Source organism: Clarias gariepinus, chromosome 13, assembly GCF_024256425.1.
Source record: "Clarias gariepinus isolate MV-2021 ecotype Netherlands chromosome 13, CGAR_prim_01v2, whole genome shotgun sequence".
Taxonomy (NCBI): Eukaryota; Metazoa; Chordata; class Actinopteri; order Siluriformes; family Clariidae; genus Clarias; species Clarias gariepinus.
This window is the reverse complement of record NC_071112.1, coordinates 11,135,686-11,154,405: the sequence shown is the minus strand read 5'-3', so window position 1 is coordinate 11,154,405 and position 18,720 is coordinate 11,135,686. Positions and strand designations below refer to the sequence as shown.

Genomic DNA, 18,720 nt, shown 5'->3' with positions numbered 1-18,720 from the left:
TCCACTTTAGCACACAATACACTTAAAATTGTGCTTTTGTACAATTTAATTACAACTTAAATGCAGTAAGTACAAAATTAGTTGTTACAAAATAGCAAACTTCAAGTCTACTAGTCATTAGTCTGGCTGCAAGTACATTTATGTACGCTTTGGCATGCTAGGATTTAATATACTTAGCATACTTTTTTTTACTTGGAGGAACACAACTCTGCCTTCACATCAGTGTATAAGGCCGAGTACAGCTTAGCTAGAGCCAATCTGAGGAGTGGTATAAAAGATGCCAAGGCAGCATATACTGTAAGTAGAACATTGAGATATTGAGACCACCTTATAGACAACAATCCTTAACAGGTGTGGAATGGCATAGAGCAGATCACTATCTACAAAAGCAACAGTCACATGACTGTTAAGCACTTAACAAAGGAACTAAATTGTTTCTTTACTCGCTTTGAGGTTAATAATTAAATCATGAACACGCTGCCACTGCATGCTTCCACCACAGACACACTGACTCTGTCATCAGGCAGCACCTATGCACTCTTTCTACAAGAGCACGAACAAGAGGAGTGTTTAAATTAGTGAACCCATAAAAAGATTGCAGGTCCAGACAGAATACTACATAAAGTACTTAAAGTATGTGCAGATCAAATTGTCCACTTTGTGACTTTTCCACATACTGCTCACAGGTCATTAGGCTTAGCCTCCAGAACTTCCCTTCCCTCGCACTTAGAACCAGGTCTCCACAAGGCTGCAAGCTAAGTCTGATACCCTACATACCGTACTATACACCTTTGACTGCATTTCAGTTCACCCTTTAACACCCTTATTAAGTTTGTGGGTACCACAGTGGTTGGAGTCATCAAAAAAGGAGATGAATCAGCCTACAGGGGGGATGTGATCTTGAAACTGTCAGCATGGTACTCAGTTAACAACTTGACACTGACCAATACAAAAACAAAAGAACTCTTTATTGATAGTGCAGACCCAGCTCCACTTTGCATTTACTGTACATTTAGGCATTAGATGCTCTAATAATCACACTTAACTAAAACAATCACTAATTGGCTCTCTGGTGCAATATGCTGTCTGCCAATTGAAGTGTGGGAAGAGAGGAGGAAGAACCTGTGTTTCCCAAAAAACTTCTTGACTAGTGCAATCTTTACAGACCCAATTTAGATGAATATTTATTTAATCAATACCATACTGTATAACCTCATCCATCCATTATTGACTATCAGCATTCACACACTGTGGGCAATTTGGGAACGAGAACTGGGAGGAAACCCAAGAAGCACAAGGAGAACATGTAAACTCCATGCACACAGAATCGAACCCAGAACCTGGAAGTGCTAACCATTAAGCCGCCGTGCTGCCATACTTATATAACTGGTGCAATAATTTGTCAATTTATTATTATCTATCATTACTTGTTACAGTCTTATCTTATCAAGGGCAATTATAAACAGACCTATCATAATTTTACTACATGATGAGTGCTATATGTTGTGAGTGATGTTCTTTCTCTCTAGTCATGACATATTGCACGCTTGTCCAATGTGTTTCTTGTTCTGAGTCTGTCTGTTTGTCTGTCTGTCAGTGTGTTGCTGTCTACTGTTTTTTTTTTTTTTTTTTTTACTGAATGTAGTCATTGCACTGTTTTCGAAGTCATACTCCTAATCATGTAGTACTCTGTATAATGACAATAAAAGTCTCTTTTAATTTTTTTACTCTGCAGTGTCCATGGATGGGATTCAAACCTTTTAAATTTGACAAGACTTTGATGTCTTTTACATGACAGATGTGTCTGCCACTAAACCACCAAAAAGCCCTAGAGTAGCACTGTATATGAATTGACGTAAATGCAAATATACTATACAAAATTAAAATAATACTGAACAAAATTAAACAAAAGGTTAAAAATACTGTTTTGAAACATGATAATATTTTGTAAAAAACACTATTGCATAGACTAACTATAAAATAAAAAAATGATGTTGCAAACGTTTATTTAGTCTGTAAAGCTATAAGGCTTTTACTATAAGCCAAGACAGTGTGGCTTTAAAAAAAAATTAATAAAAAAAGCAACATGCTCCAAGCTTATTGGTTCATTTATTTATTCTTCTACAACTGAGTCAGATCTAAATGTCCATCAACCTTCATTTGCTGGTTATAAAAATCCCAGCAAAATGCTATAAATCTCTGTCTCCTAGTCTGCTTTGGTGTTTAACATATTTTTTTCTGCTGGTGCCACCTCCAGAAAGAGCTGCGGAAACACTGTGACTTTTTCAGCACAGTTTAAAGTGTATGAATGGAATATAAATCAAAGTTCCACTTAGGATGAAGATATTGGCATATAGGTACTCAATCTGAGGCTTATCAACAATAGGGGCTACAACGAGGAACACAGATGCCATCAGAGCCAGGATAGGGATAAAAATGGGTACCTGAAAAGATCATTTAAAAACAGAATAGCAAAAAGACTTTAATAACAGACATGTTATATTTACATATATATATATATATATGGCATGAAAATTGTTGAAAACCTTAAGAAAATTATTTTCTAAATGATAAAACATAACATATTTTAATTTACCCCGTTTTAATTCCCAAATTCAATTTACCAAATGTAATTTTCAAAATTGACACAATGGATATTAAAATAACTAAGCAGTTAAAAATGTCATTATACAGTATATATAAAAATGTATAATTAGGGCAATAAAAAATATTTTACATGTCTGATAAATGATGGAAATTTGGGGAAATCATTTGTATTAATCAGGTCAATACAAATGCACATGACAAAAAAATAAAAGAAAGGAATTTACGTGTGAATCTCTCACCTTGTATGTATGAGGAAGATCAGAATTTCTTATTTTTAGATAGATTGATCCTGATAATGTAAGTCCATTGAAAAACCAAGTTGCGAAGCTGAAGAGCACATGGAGTGGAAATGGAAAAAGAATAAATTGTTTCAGTAAAAACAAACAACCAATAAAAAAAAACAGTTACATTACATGCAAAGCATAAATTAAATGCGCATTTACAGTACATTGTTGCTACAAGTATAATAACTATTCTTATCAGAGGTGGGTAGTAACGAGTTACATTTACTCCGTTACATACTTATACTTGAGTAACTTTTTGAAAAAAAAAAAAAACTTCTTTGAGTAGTTTTACTGCACCATGCTTTTTACTTTTACTTGAGCAGATTGAGCAGATTTTTTTTTTTACTCATTTGGATACACTCTTTCTTATACATATCTTTATTTCTCGAAAGACAGAATCGATTCTGTTATGTGTGCTTCATAATTTACATGAATTACGCAACAGTAATACTGCCGTATGCTTTTATTTATTTCTTTTTTATTGTGTACTAAATTTATTCATAATAAATTATTGAGGATATTAATCATTCTGGGTATATTATTCGCCATATAGTACATTTTGTAACCCTTATATGGGCATATTAATAAATGTTTTGAATAACTAATATCCATACCTAAGATAGCTTACTATGCCCTGGAAACTTCCAGGAATGAGCACAATGAAGGCAATGATGGTGGTGAAGGTGAGAGCTGAAGAGCGAGTAAGGCATCGCACATGAGCCATGGACAGAATGCTAGGTCAAAAGAGCAAAACAAAGAATTTACACTTTGGAATACAACATCTTAGGAGAGACATCAAAAGAGTTCTTGAGAGAAATATATATCAGTTAGTCATAGTTTAGTTTTAAAAGTTATACACTGATGAACCATCGCATTAACACCACAAAACAGTAACACATTAACATTTATAGGCACCCAAGGCTCACCCATGCTCATGTGGACCAAAGGCCAACCTGTCAAGCCAACGCAGGACAAATCACCAAATTAGGCATTGCTGGCCATGATAGGAAAGATATTAAAGCTTTCATTAGTACTTACCATGTGACCCTCTCTGGCAGCTGCAAAGGTGATTCGTCCCTCACCAAAAAATGATCCATTTAGCGTGCCAAAGGAAGATAATGCTGCTGCAATAGACATCACCCAGCCCCAGCTGCCCAGGACCTTACTGCTATTCTCAGAGAAAAATAATGAAAACATGATCTTTGAAGAGTCTTTTTTTTTTATTTAGAACATATGCATAAATTTATTGCTGTTGAGGACAAACTCCTACCCCCAAGTGACAGCTACAGCACTCGACATCATCACTTCTCTAGGAGTCAGGACAACGAGATAACTGATATTGACCAGCAAGTAGAAGATTGTTACCACTGGGATGGCAATCATTAATGCACCAGGAAGATTTACCTTATGCAAATAAATATATAATGTAAAACCCAGATCATATTTTTATATAATCATTTATGCACTTCTAGATTTACTATCAACTGAAAATCTTTAAAAACTTACCTCTGGCTTTTTCACCTCTTCAAGCTCAAAGTTTAAATAGTTTTTTTGGCTGGTATTTACAAATTGCTTAAATATCATACTTGGAGAACTTGTGTCCTTTAGACAATATCTTAACAATTAATTCCACTTTCACTTGTGGGATAATGGATATTATAATTATGGATATTATACTTACCTGTCTTATATTAGACATAAATGGTTAGATCACTTCAAACATTTACCATATTAAAAGACATCTTATATCGTCTATGAAACTATATCATATTAACGCAAACTCTAATTCAAAACTCTTTTTCACCTCTTTAAGCACAACAGCTAAATTATTCCATCCTGAGAAAGACCAGAGTCCCTGATACAGAGCCATTCCAAGACTACTGAGCCCCAAAGTTTTAGCAACCAAGAAGATAGTCTGAATAGCCATGGCGAAGCGAACATTCAACATATTGACAAAAGCCACCACTGATATGGCCACCGCTGCTATACATTTTACCACCAATGTAGGTGGCATGCAGTCTGGATAAAAAGGAGCCACAACATACTGAGCAAAGCTCAAGGATACAGCCGCAATACTTGACGGCTTCAGCACGATTATTACCGTGAATGACACAAAGAATGCAGGCAAGGGTCCATTGAGTCTCAGTATGTAAATGAATTGTCCTCCAGATTCTCTAAAAATCGTACTGAGCTCTGCATAAGTGAGCGCAGCACATATAGTCACCAGGCCACACACAGCCCAGATGATCAAGCTTGCTCCAGGGCTTCCAACGTTGGACATCACAAACTGGGGGGACATAAAGATCCCCGATCCTATCATAGTGCCTGCGACCAGAGATACCGCACTAATTAGCCCTACCTCCCGTTTCAACTTCAGCCCTTGAGGCTCGGTGCCTGTCATGGTGCTGTGGTGTGACTGAATATGAACTTAAAACATCTTGCAGTAAAGGAATACATGTGAATCATGGGTAATAAGATACTTAACACAAACTGTAGTGATTAATTATTAACAAAAGACAACTTGTTTTACGGGACTCTGAGGTCTTTGATTAACCCAGAAAAGTATGGTAATTTATGTGTCTGGTTAGTAGCGGGAGTTAAACTGAGAGGGAGTTTAAAGAAGATGAGCTTTCGCACATTTAATTTATGTGAGTTTAGCTCAAGTACCATAAGTTGACACAAATTTAAACCATAACCATTTAAAGACATTTAAATAATTTAAGTGATTTAAGGACTTAAATGTTACGAACACACATTTAATTAGTAAGTATTAAAAGTATTGATTTTTGTTGGGCTTACTGTATTACATTTTCTCCCAGAAAAATTTATTATTTTTATTTTCATTTAAATTCTTAAAAGGCTAACAAATACTACTCACTCATTCACTCACTAATCATTCATACCCCTTTATCCTTTGAACAGGGTTGGTGGTGGGGGTGGGGCACTATTGAACATGAATAGTGGTAGTACTGAAATATATAAAATAATAATATGATATAATAGCACTTAGTACATAAACAAGTGGGGTGAAAACATATTTTTATATTTTAGTTTTACAACAGTTCAACCAATGAGATAGGGAATATAAGCCAACTTCATCAGAAGTATAAGATCATAATACAGTGGGACCTTGGATTACGAGCATAATTCGTTCCAGAAGCGGGCTCTTTTTTCAAAACATTAGTACTCCAAATCGAATTTTTTCACATAAGTAATAATGGAAACTCAAATTATTTGTTTCACAGCCCAAAAAATGAATACATAAAAATAATGATCACAAAATACAAAGTAAAAATAAAACAAATTAACCTGCACTTTACCTTTAAAAAAAACTAAAAATAAATCCCGACAGATAAGTGTTTCCGTTTGTGTGGGCAGGCGCTGTGTATGTGTGAATCTAAAGTAAGCTCCCCGCTCCCCTCTCCCCCTCTCGTTTTACACAGTTACCCTTCCTCCATGCTTTTTACACACGCGCACCCACACACAGGGAAACACTGGTTTATTGGAAAAATAAACAGGAAATCTCTCTAATCACACTCAACTGAGAACTGAGCGACACACAATCAGAATCACTGCTTTCAAGTAAAAATTAAACAAATTAACCTGCACTTTACCTTTGAAAAGAATCGCAACAGAGCAGTGTTTCTGTGTTCAGAGTGCATGTGTCTGTGGAGGCGAAAGTAGGAGGAGTCTGTTTGTGTGCGTGTGTGTGTGTGTGTGTGTGTGGGGCGGGGGGGGGGGGGGGGGTCACGGTGTCCAATGACGCCATCCTATTTGGTAATTGTAAACCAAGACTTGTTTGTTTTCCAAGTCAAAATTTATAAAAAATTGTTGCTCACGGAACACTCGCAAACCGCGGTACTCGTAATCGGAGGATTCACTATATAGTACATATACAAAGCATATCCATTGTGATCCTTGCTCTACCATATAATATCAGGCTTTGTGCTGCAACTTGGAGGGCAGTCTGAAGTCTTTTAAGCGTCTGAGGTGGTAGAAACACTGTCGGGCCTTTTTCACCACGGTGTTGATGACAGATCCTGTGTGATGTGAACACCAAAGTATTTAAAGCTCTCCACTCTCTCCACTGGGCTCTTGTTGATGATGGGGGTCTGGTAGTTTCTCTCCTGCTTAGTGCTGAAGTCCACTATCCACTCCTTTGTCTTACTGACTTTTAGAAGGAGGTTGTTCCTCTGGCACCAGTTTTTCAGATTCCCAATCTCCTTCAGGTAGGCCGACACGGTGTCGTCAGCAAACTCAATGATGGTGATGGAGCTGGAAGTTACAGGAGGTGAGGGAGGCTGAGACATGTCCACCCATCCTTACATGCATACATGCATAGTGTGCATGTTCTTTTACAATTCAATTTAGAGATAAAACTTAATATTTCATCCACAGTGTTTTATTAATCATGTAAAGTTCTCTTACTGTGTATGTGCAAGGAAGATCGGGAAATTAAATTTTTTTTAATACAGTAGAGTAACCCAGCTGAAAATCAAATAGAGTAGAATTACTTTACATGAAAAACCTGAATTAACTAAATATTTATAGCTCAGGTGCTTAAAAGCATGGAGTTTAATCAAATGATTTTTATTACTGTATTGGTAGTTCCTATCATTTTAGCCACACTATTTATGTTACACAACAGCAATAATATTGTATGCTTACAGTTTAACTGATTGGATTAAAAGGCCATAAAAAAGTCACACCATTCAAAACACTCCTTCTTGCCCTCTGTGTGTAGATAATAATTACATATTGAGTTTGTAGCACCAGTGAAGCTGTCGGTTACATGTTATCCAGACCTGAAGAAGTTGACTATGTCGGAGTAAGGCGCCGCATATGGGCCATGGCCAGAATGTTAGTTAATGTTAGTTAAAAACTGATGGCCATAAAACAAAAAATATTTTAATGTTTTACATTTTGGTTATTCAGAAAATCCAATACAAAAATATTTACATGAACTGTACATGCAGATTAAATAAAAATATAACATGATAAGACAGTGTAAAGCATTCTTTCTTCACAGCTCCATATTAGGCGTTTGACTGTTTGTGGGGGTTTTGATTCTTATGGTCCTGGTGTGGTTTTTTTCCATATCCTATTTTTACTTCTAAAACACTAGCGTTTAGGCAAATCTGATGTGCTTAATGCGGACGTGGCTGAATTTGTACTTAATTGTATGCCATACAGGGTGAATTCCTACCTCATGTTCAGTGTCCCTGGAATAGACTCCATCATTTATTCACCTGTCATAACCCTTATCAGGATTAGCAGATGTTGAACTGATTGAATTGAAGCTAGAAACATTGCTTTAGAAACTAACAGAATACATGGGAATAAATGTGCCACCAGAAAAACAGGCTCCTGCAGTTAAAATGGTGCAGACAGAAAATGTTCTATATTCTATCTATTGTTTTTCTTACCATATGACCTTCTCGAGCTGCTACGGAGCAAACTTGTCTAAAGAATGATCCATTCAGAAAGCCAATTAAGGGTTAAAGTGCTGCTGCAGTGGACATCGCCCAGCCCCAACTGACCAGAACTGCTCAATCACTGACCTACAAAAAAGTCAGTGTTCTATTTGAACTATATACAGTATATACAGGAAATAAAATAACTTACCCCCAAGTAACTGCTAACTGCCACAACAATGGATACCATCATCTCTTTTGAATCATGACAGTCTGATAACTGACACTGACCAGTAAGTAGAGGATTGTTATTCTCTGAACTGAATATCCACATTCGAGGACATTGCTTTTTATCTTAATGACATTGTCTATATGTCCTTGTTTGATCCTCCTATGATGACTGTTAAGTATAATTCTTTTAAACTTAAAAGAAAAATTTATTTCTGTTTGAAGACATTAAGTTTATAGTTATCAAAGGCATATAAAGATAAACATTAAGGAGAAAATGCATTATACAAAACAGTAGGTTATTGGTTTCAGGAGGTTAAGGCACTCTATCTGTTGCATATATTTTTATTTACAAACATCATATTAAAAGAAATTTGACTTTATTTTTCTATTTAATCTTTTGCTACACTAATTCAATTACCCAGTTGTGCACTAGTGCTTAGAAACCAACAAAGTAGAAAGATTTTACTCCCTGGCCTCCCAGGAACTAGGGTTAGGGTTAGGGTTAGTTTAATGTCACAAACATGTGGAAATCACATGGAGTGAGGTCAGAACTGTATGCATGATGTGGCCATAACTCTTAGCTAAGTTCCTGTAATGTGCAGTTGGTGTAGTGCGCAACATAAGGTTATGCATTGTCCCGTAAAAGCAGAAGGCTTCGATAATCAGAACGGGCTCGTTTTTCCTGAGAGCATTTTACTCTCTGAATGTTTTACGGTAACGATTACAGTTCTGTGGTATACTTGAGTTGGCTCATCATTCCCGTATGTACAGCTTTCTTTAAAACATTTGCAAGTGGCTAAGTGTCTCATAACTGTTCTGTGCAGACTTTATTCTTACTAGTTGATACTATAAGCTGTAAACATATACAAGTACGTGTAAAAAAAAATCAAAATAATGTGGAATTTTTTAATTTATTTAATTGTAAAAAGAAAACTCATATTTATTGCATATAAAGTGAAATTGTCCAACCCAATTGTCCAATTGTTTTAATTTCAATTATTACAGATTATAGCTTATGAAAATAAGATATCCAGTATCTCAAAATATATTTTTTACAATTCAGCAGACACCCTTATCCAGAGCAATTTACATTTTTATTTCATTACACATCTGAGCAGTTAAGGGCCTTGCTCTCAAGGGCCCAACAGGGCCAACTTGGTGTTTATGGGATTTGAACCAGGGATCTTCCAAACGGTAATCCAATTGCATAACCACTGAGCTACTCCTGAGCCCTTGCATGCAGCATGTTTTCACATTTTTCTCAGTCTAGTTCAGTACAAGCAGCCACAATTATGTTTTAACTCAACAGTTGTTCAGAAGATTCAGAAGTTTCGGAAGTTGTTCACAAGCAGGGTATACCACAGAAGATCATGGCTGAAAGGACTGCCTGTTTGCAGAGTGCTGAATTAAAAATATTTATGGAAAATTGACTGGAAGAGAAAAGTGTGGTAGAAAAAGCTACACGAGAAAGAGGGATGACTGCAGCCTCACACAAAGTGGAGTGAGCCTAAATTTAGTTCGTCAAGAGCCACCATATATAGACATCTTCAGGAAATTGGCTACAACTGTTGTTTTCCTGGGTAAGAACTGGGCTAGGTGCTAAAAAGAACCAGACTGTTGAGGAAATCAAGATTTTAATTTGTAAATCAAGATCCCAGAGTAGGAAGTGGAGAGGCACAAATACCATGCTGCTTCAAGCTGAGTGTGAAGTTTTTACAGTCTGTGATGATTTGGGGTGCCATCATCTGCTAGTGTTAATTCACTGTGTTTAGTCAAGTTTAAAGTCAATGTCGCCATCTAACAGGAGATTTTAGAGCAGTTAATGCTTCCATATGCTGATAGTCTTTATGGAGATGCTGATTTCCTTTTCCAGTACAACTTAACACCTGTCCACAGTGTCAAAATTACCACTAACTGTTTTGCTGTCCACAGTGCCAAACCTACCAGTAAATGGTTTTCTGTCCATAATATCACCATGTCATTAGAATTAAAACATTTTGACATTTTCTGTGACATTCTAATTTTTTTAGATGAAATAGTACACACACAAACAGATAGTGTTTTGTGCTTCTGTTCATTTTTCTGAACTCTGGTATTAAGCTCCAAAAGCTGTTTCCTACAGGTTTTCTTTCTAAATACTGATTTGTATTGTATTAATATTAGAAGAAACCACAATGTTTGCTGTACATCAACACTTTAACATGATGAAACTTTTGTTGAGAACACACATGAAGGTGCTTATACACTGCATAAAGATTGTAAGAGATTTAAATATGATGCTACTTTGTCAGGCAAGTGTTCTTAATGTAATACATCTGGTTTCAGCTCGGGTCCCTAGCTGATACACCAAGCAAACCAGTGCAAAGATGCATATTTGTTTCCATTTAGTTGAACAGTTGGTTGGATTAAAGATTCTTCCACCTCTGTCATTTAACAGAGCAGAAACTGTAGAGAAGGTCCAAGTGTTTGTAGGCAGCTAAGGACTGATTTTGGAGTGGATGCATGACACAAATTTTTATCTCAACCTTCCCAGATTAAGAGAGTTCTTACTGTGTGTTTGTTGTGTTTTGTTTTGAACTGGAGTGTTGATTTCTTATAGGCAATGTCGAGTTATTAAAGTTTATTGTCAATACAATATTTGTTAAAAAAATATTTTCTATCCCTGAACTAATGTCTAGTAGCCAACTTTAAGTACTGTCCATCAAATAACAAAAATACTATAAAAGTAGAAAACAAGTATGAGCTAAAGTTTATTTTATGAAAATGTACAAGTATACTTGCAGTATAAAACTACTTAACCAGTAGTTTTACATTAAAAAGTAGTTAAAATGTACTTGTAGGCCTTATCAAGTTCCTTTTTTTCTTTAAATATATGTTTGCACTTTCCCTGAATATTTGTTCGCAATAAATGTGTTTGTGTAAGAACAAGAACAATGTACAGAACATGTACACCTGTATAGGTGCAAATGGCAAATAAAAAGTTCAGTATAGTTCAGTACTGTAATAAAGTAAACAGTGAGCTAGATGTACATTACTAGTACTGTACCTATACGTTTACAGTATAATTGCAATTCAAAATAAAACTTAAATGTGACAAATTGTGTACTCAATGTTTACTACTCTTGACACCAAAAATATATTTCAATGTATACTTTTGTAAACCAAAAATGGGTTAATTGGGACTTTATTCCTATTGTGCTATTTCTGTATGGACACAAGGAAATTAAGGGTTAAGGGTTAATGAACTAATAATGAACTTATTCTTTGCACTACTTCCATTAGGAAGTTTTATTAATTAGTTCTAAGTTTATTAGATTTATTTAAAGAAGCACAAATGCATATATTAACCATAAAATGTAAATTTTATGTTGCAAACACGTTTATTTAGTCTGTAAAGCTATAAGACTTTCACTATAAGCCAAGACAGTGTGGCTATTTTAAAAAAGTCAACAAGCTCCAGGTTTTTTTTAAATGTTTTTTTAAGACAGATCTAAATGTACATTAGCCCTCATTTACTAGTTATATAAATAAAATAAAAAAACAACAACAAAATGCTAAAAATCTCTGTCTCCTAGTCTGCTTTGGTGTTTCACATATTTTTTTCTGCTGGTGCCACCTCCAGGAAGAGCTGCAGAAACACTGTGACTTTTTCCAACAAGTGAGGGCACAGTTTAAAGTGAATGAATGGAATATAAATCAAAGTTCCGCTTAGGATGAAGATAGTGGCATATAGGTACTCAATCTGAGGCTTGTCAACAATAGGGGCTAGAACGAGGAACACAGATGCCATCAGAGCCAGGATAGGGATAAAAATGGGTACCTGAGAAGATCATTTAAAACAGAATAGCAAAAAGACTTTAATAACAGACATGTTATATTTATATACTGTATACATATGGCAAAATTGTTAACAACTTTAAGAAAATTATTTTATAAATGATGAAACATAACATATTTTAATTGACCACATTTTAATTCCCAAATATAATTTACAAAATGTAATTTTCAAAATTGACACAATGGATATTAAAATAACTAAGCAGTTAAAATGTCATTATGTACAGTATGTAAAAATGTATTATTAAGGCAATAAAAATATTTTACAAGTGTAATAAATGATGGAAAATTATTTCTATTAATCAAGTCAATACAAATGCACATGACAAAGAACATAAAAAGGAGGAATTTACGTGTGAATCTCTCACCTTGTATGTATGAGGAAGATCAGAATTTCTTATTTTTAGATAGATTAGTCCTGATATTGTAAGTCCATTGAAAAACCAAGTTGCGAAGCTGAAGAGCACATGGAGTGGAAATGGAAAAAGAATAAATTGTTTCAGTAAAACAATAAAAATAAATAAAAATGGTTACATTACATGCAAAGCGTTTACAGTACATTGTTGCGTATAATAACTCTTCTTATCAGAGGTGGGTAGTAAGAAGTTACATTTACTTGAGTAACTTTTTGAAAATAATTTACTTCTATGAGTAGTTTTACTGAACCATACATTTTACTTTTACTTGAGTATATTTGTGAAGAAGAAAGCTACTCTTACTCTGCTACATATAGCTTGTTACTTTTCTAACCATTTATTCTACACATGCAGCCAGTAGATCTACCGTCTGACTACCGTTATATTTATCAAGTCAATACAAGTCAATTTCACCGATCAGATGCAGAAACAATTGCCTCAGAGTGGCGCAGTGTTGTGCGAAGGTCATCGAGCTTGTGAAAATGTTTTTAGAACTTACTTCAGTGCTGACATGTGAGTAACTCATTTACATTTTCATGGATTTTGCCCTCATCAAGCCTTATTACATTGTTTTTAATTGTCTTTTAATGTTAAATAGTGTTCATTGTTTCATCTTAAGTTTTAACCATCATTATTTGCAAAGATAATTTTGGTGCCTTTTGTTTAAAATGTAAGAAAGCAGATAGTTTTTGTGTATAAAATATAATGTATACACATTGATTTAATTTACTTGGTATATGATTTGATGTTTAGATGCAAAGATTTGTACAGGTGGTATAAAAAAACAACTGCCTATTACAACAGTGTTGTCATCCCAAAACCCCAGAAGTTATTATGGCCTTAAATGTATCTTTTCTTAGAATTGATCAAATATTGAATGCTAAAAGTTATTTACTATCTATATAGTTATATACTATTATTTTTGCTGATGAAGTACTATAGAGTTAGTTAATGTATAGTTAAGTAAATTATTCATTATACTTGATTTTTACTTTTGATTCTTTGGGCTAACCTTAAAATTTCATAAAAGTTGTTAAGCAAACTTTGTTAATGTTAGGAATGGGTTGGGACATGTTTTAGTTAGACAATGCTGTGTGAATATCACCTTACTATCTGAGTTCTTATCGTTGCTTGACAATTCTAGAGAAAGTTTCTAAATTACTGCTTATTGCTTTTTTGCAGTGGTTCTCTGAAATAAACCTGGAGATGAGTAATACTGCTGTTTGCTTTTATTTATTTATTTATTTATTTTTATTACATACTAAATTTATTCATAATTAATTATTGAGGATATTAATCATTCTGGGTATATTTTTAGCAATATATTACATTTTGTAACCCTTATATGAGCATATTAATAAATGTTTTAAATAACCAATATCCATACCTGAAATAGTTAACTATACCCCGGAAATTTCCAGGAATTAGCACAATGAAGTCAATGATGGTGGTGAAGGTGAGAGCTGGAGAGGGAGTAAGACGTCGCACATGGGCCATGGACAGAATGCTAGGCTAAAAGAGCAAAACAAAGAATTCACAATTTGGAATGCAACATATAAAGAGAGACATCTAAAGTCTCTAGTCTCTCACTAAAGAGTTAGTCATAGTTCAGTTTTAAAATTTATACACTGATGAACCAAAGCATTAACACCACAAAACATTAACACATTAACATTCATGCATGGGCACCTGAGGCTCACCCATGCTCATGTGGAGCAAAGGCCAACCTGACAAGCCCCTGCAGGACAAATCACCAAGTAAGTCAATGCTGGCCATAATAGAAAAGATATTAAAGCTTTTATTAGTACTTACCATGTGACCCTCTCTGGCAGCTGCAAAGGTGATTCGTCCTCCACCAAAAAATGATCCATTTAGCGTCCCAAAGGAAGATAATGCTGCTGCAATAGACATCACCCAGCCCCAGCTGCCAAGGACCTTACTGCTATTTTCAGAGAAAACATGATCTTCATGAGTCTTTTTTATTTAGAACACATGCATAAATTTAGTGCTGTTGAGTACAAACTAAAATGACCTACCCCCAAGTGACAGCTACAACACTTGACATCATCACCTCTCTAGGTGTCAAGACGACGAGATAACTGATATTGACCAGCAAGTAGAAGATTGTTACCACTGGGATGGTAATCATTAATGCACGGGGAAGATTTACCTTATGCAAATAAATAAATAAATTAAAACCCAGTACAATTATTTACAAATCATATTTTTGTATAATCATTTATGCACTTCTAGATTTAATATCAACTCAAAATCTTAAAAAACTTACCTCTGGCTTCACCTCTTCAAGCTCAAAGTTTAAATTGTTTTTTTTTTGGCTGATATTTACAGATTGCCTAAATATCATACTTGGAGAACTTGTGTCCTTTAGACAATATCTTAACAATTAATTCCCCTTTCACTTGAGGAACTATGGATATTATAATTATGGATATTATACTTACCTGTCTTATATTAGACATAAATGGTTAGATCACTTCAGAAATTTACCATATTAAAAGACATCTTATATTGTCTATGAACCTACCTCTGGCTTTTTCACCTCTTCAAGCACAACAGCTAAATTATTCCATCCTGAGAAAGACCAGAGTCCCTGATACAGAGCCATTCCAAGACTACTGAGCCCCAAAGTTGTCCCCTCAAAGGCAATGTCCGAATCAAGGTTTTCCAGGCCATTCTTGGCAATGATAAGTATTCCAGCAGTCATGATAACAATCAGACCCAGTGTTTTAGCAACCAAGAAGATAATCTGAATAGCCATGGCGAAGCGAACATTCAACATATTGACAATAGCCACCACTGATATGGCCACCGCTGCTATACATTTTACCACCAATGTAGGTGGCATGCAGTTTGGATAAAAAGGAGCCACGGCATACTGAGCAAAGCTTAAGGATACAGCTGCAATACTTGACGGCTTCAGCACGATTATTACCGTGAATGACACAAAGAATGCAGGCAAGGGTCCGTAGAGTCTCAGTATGTAAATGAATTGTCCTCCAGATTCTCTAAAAATCGTACTGAGCTCTGCATAAGTGAGCGCAGCACATATAGTCACCAGGCCACACACAGCCCAGATGATCAAGCTTGCTCCAGGGCTTCCAACGTTGGACATCACAAACTGGGGGGACATAAAGATCCCCGATCCTATCATAGTGCCTGCGACCAGAGATACCGCACTAATTAGCCCTACCTCCCGTTTCAACTTCAGCCCTTGAGGCTCGGTGCCTGTCATGGTGCTGTGGTGTGACTGAAAATGAACTTAAAACATCTTGCGGTAAAGGAATATATGTGAATCATGGGTAAAAGCATACTTAGAACAAAGTGTTCTGATTAATTATTAACATCAGGCAACTTGTTTTACAGGACTCTGCAGAGGTTTTTGATTAACCCAGAAAATTATGGTAATTTATGTGTCTGGTTAGTAGCAGGAGTTAAACTTAACACATTTAGTTTAATCTTCCATCGTACAGACATGGGGAAATTAACTTAACTGTAACTACTTATATGATTTTGATGATCAACAGCATTCAAGCTTGATCATCATCCATCATTATTACTTTGAAATTGTAAAATTCATTAAGTAATCAATTAAAGTTTGGTCCCTAATTCAATAATATTGAATTTATTAAGATAATTACAAATTGCTCCTACCAATTTTAGTGCTAATTTAGGCTCAATAATTAGATATAATTCATAATTTGAAATTCAAATTTCCTTTTGCAACCAAGTTTTCTTACTACCTACTAGATCATATTCTCTCTACTTTAGTAACTAACTGAGCCCAAGCTTTACAGGCTTTCCTTCCCTTCAGCTTGGTAGTTGATAGCGCTTCCCCTAGTGCTTGATCGGTGCAGTAAGTATTGTTTTCACGTTGAGGTACAGCGGTGTAAGCCACCTGTTCTGCGTAACCTGGTGCTGGCTGGGGGTGGAACAGAATATCTTCGTCCTAGTATTTCATGTGTAAGCACGCAGCAGACATCAGCAAAGAGGGCTTGAGCATACCACCTGGTGGCTATTGATGGGTAGCCCCAAGGTTTAGCCCATTCGCTTGTCAGGCCAGTTAATTGTTGACATGCCTCTCCCAAACCTTGCATGGCTGTGCTAAAAGCTGCAGGCTGTTTGAGAGGCTCACTGCAATACGTTGGGGATGGAGACCTAATAGGATTGTACCTGTGAAATTCACAAAAGCAGAGAACTTTAAAAATGTAACAAATATTGGAAATGTGAATTCTTTGGTTCAAAGGCACCCGACACTCACTGTCCAGTCCCATTTCGTACTGGGATCCTACCAAAGCTAAGGCTAAAGCAGGTCAGCCAGACACTGTCAGAAAAAATTGAAAACGCGTCTAGAAGCATACAATTGGTGTATGGGTTATCCTGACTAGCTGAGTAAACCCATATTGTCATTGTTATTGTTTTCTAAATGTTGCAACCAACAGCCTCCTACCTAAGGCCGCTAAAACACTAAAGCACCAGACACAGGACCAGCTGGATGACCACTTAACAAGCCTTAAGGGACAAGACCCAAGTCAGTGCTACGGTCCCAATGAACTAGTCAAGGTCACTGGCTCCTTAAGTCACACACTCATGCAACAGGCATGCCAGCAAGAGCTTACACGCACACAACGACGCATCAAGCAGCTGGAACTGGAAGCTCAGGAGCGACGAAAAGGGAGTGATGAGGTAGAGCAAGGCAAAGAGAAAATCACCAGGCTCCAAGAAACCCTGGCAACTACTGCGCATGAAAGGAAACAAGGTAAGGCAGTCTATGCTGATCTCTCCGACAGCCTGCAGTATGAAGACCATCTACTAGAAAAGGCCAAGGCTGACTCCAGGGATAAAAACGACAGTATTAGAGCCCTTAAAACTCACCTGGACAAGGCAAGGAATGAGTTCAGCCGCTTCATGCGACAGCTGGACCATATTAAAGAAGAGTCCGTCAGCGTCAAAGAGGAACTCCAGGCTGCCTGCTGAGCAGAGCCAGGTCCTCTGTTCTTGGACCGACACATAGTGGAAGAAGGGACAGGGCAGGGGCCGAAGCATCCCCAAGCTCCCTCCAAAGATCTCTATCTCGCAGCAAACCACCGGTAACCTGCTTCCTCAACAAAAACCTCGACAAGCTCGCCAGGAACATTGACAAATTTACGCTGCATATGCCAAGCAGCTAGGATGTCCAAGCTTATCTACGAGATATCTATTTCCATCTATAAATGAGACCCCACATCACAGTGACTCTATTTGACTCCAGTCCTATAGTGCACAGCGTTCTGGACCAGCAGTCTGCTCACACAAAGGGTACCACCTGCTCCAAAAAGCACTCATCAAAGAATTTGATGGAACTAGGACTAGTGGCTGCTCTTGAAATAAGACTAGGTCGCCACAAACCTTCGCAAGCCTACTACAGCTGACTACAGCTAAAAGCTGACATATAGACGAGCCTACCTCGGCACTCGCAATGAAACAGACATGTCCACAAACCATGAATAATCAGCAGTTGCGAGACTTGCCACAGAAAGCCTACAGCAAACGTGCAAAACGAAGCCTACAGCAAACGAAGATGGCTTTAGGAAAGGGCGTCAAAACCACAGCAGTTTGTGACTCCAACACATAGGGCTGGCTCTGGAGGACGTCCAACGTCAGGACAAATGCCAAGCCATCACCCAAAGAGTGGAATGCATCCTTGTCCAACAGGAAATAAGACTCCTATGCTGGTACCCAACCTACTGTAAACAGAGGAACCACCACTGGGCTGGATCGCATGGACGAAAAACCATCATCCAGAGATCACTGGAATTAACCCTGGGACCAGACCAGACCTCATGAAAGTCAGTGTAAGAGATCATGGAATTGGCTCAAAAGGGCAATGCTCGTGGGAATCCAACAGAACCTCAAAAGAAAAACGACAAACAC

At 36.6% G+C, this 18,720-nt stretch overlaps 4 protein-coding genes across 4 annotated transcripts; 1 reads left to right on the top strand and 3 right to left on the bottom strand.

Moving 5' to 3' along the window:
- Positions 1-2,124: 2,124 nt before the first annotated feature.
- Positions 2,125-4,405, bottom strand: LOC128536221 (b(0,+)-type amino acid transporter 1-like). Its single transcript, XM_053510395.1, has 5 exons — positions 4,162-4,405; positions 3,930-4,059; positions 3,506-3,625; positions 2,847-2,934; positions 2,125-2,444 (listed from the first exon to the last, which is right to left on the bottom strand). The coding sequence occupies exons 2-5, from the start codon at positions 3,986-3,988 to the stop codon at positions 2,286-2,288; spliced, it is 426 nt and encodes a 141-aa protein (XP_053366370.1). The 5' UTR covers positions 3,989-4,059; positions 4,162-4,405; the 3' UTR covers positions 2,125-2,285.
- Positions 4,406-4,644: 239 nt separating this feature from the next.
- On the bottom strand, positions 4,645-5,300 carry LOC128536220 (b(0,+)-type amino acid transporter 1-like). Its single transcript, XM_053510394.1, has one exon. It carries the CDS (start codon positions 5,290-5,292, stop codon positions 4,657-4,659), a length of 636 nt encoding a protein of 211 aa, XP_053366369.1. The 5' UTR covers positions 5,293-5,300; the 3' UTR covers positions 4,645-4,656.
- Positions 5,301-12,073: 6,773 nt separating this feature from the next.
- On the bottom strand, positions 12,074-16,070 carry LOC128535879 (b(0,+)-type amino acid transporter 1-like). Its single transcript, XM_053509960.1, has 6 exons — positions 15,335-16,070; positions 14,826-14,959; positions 14,602-14,731; positions 14,177-14,301; positions 12,742-12,829; positions 12,074-12,356 (listed from the first exon to the last, which is right to left on the bottom strand). The coding sequence occupies exons 1-6, from the start codon at positions 16,040-16,042 to the stop codon at positions 12,126-12,128; spliced, it is 1,416 nt and encodes a 471-aa protein (XP_053365935.1). The 5' UTR covers positions 16,043-16,070; the 3' UTR covers positions 12,074-12,125.
- A 35-nt stretch (positions 16,071-16,105) lies between these two features.
- LOC128535750 (uncharacterized) lies at positions 16,106-17,784 on the top strand. Its single transcript, XM_053509795.1, has 3 exons — positions 16,106-16,109; positions 17,054-17,119; positions 17,201-17,784. Exons 1-3 carry the CDS (start codon positions 16,106-16,108, stop codon positions 17,782-17,784), a joined length of 654 nt encoding a protein of 217 aa, XP_053365770.1.
- The last annotated feature ends 936 nt before the right edge of the window (positions 17,785-18,720 follow it).

Excerpts from the sequence above, each read along its gene's own strand:
- LOC128536221 (XM_053510395.1), bottom strand. The coding sequence starts at position 3,988 with ATGGATCATTTTTTGGTGAGGGACGAATCACCTTTGCAGCTGCCAGAG. Across the intron at positions 3,626-3,929 it reads CTGCCAGAGAGGGTCACATG|CATTCTGTCCATGGCTCATG; the intron begins GTAAGTACTAAT and ends CTTTTGACCTAG. Across the intron at positions 2,445-2,846 it reads ATCTTCCTCATACATACAAG|GTACCCATTTTTATCCCTAT; the intron begins GTGAGAGATTCA and ends TGATCTTTTCAG.
- LOC128536220 (XM_053510394.1), bottom strand. The coding sequence starts at position 5,292 with ATGACAGGCACCGAGCCTCAAGGGCTGAAGTTGAAACGGGAGGTAGGG.
- LOC128535879 (XM_053509960.1), bottom strand. The coding sequence starts at position 16,042 with ATGACAGGCACCGAGCCTCAAGGGCTGAAGTTGAAACGGGAGGTAGGG. Across the intron at positions 14,960-15,334 it reads AAGAGGTGAAAAAGCCAGAG|GTAAATCTTCCCCGTGCATT; the intron begins GTAGGTTCATAG and ends TATTTGCATAAG. Across the intron at positions 14,302-14,601 it reads CTGCCAGAGAGGGTCACATG|CCTAGCATTCTGTCCATGGC; the intron begins GTAAGTACTAAT and ends TTGCTCTTTTAG.
- LOC128535750 (XM_053509795.1), top strand. Across the intron at positions 17,120-17,200 it reads CAAAGCTAAGGCTAAAGCAG|TAAACCCATATTGTCATTGT; the intron begins GTCAGCCAGACA and ends TGACTAGCTGAG.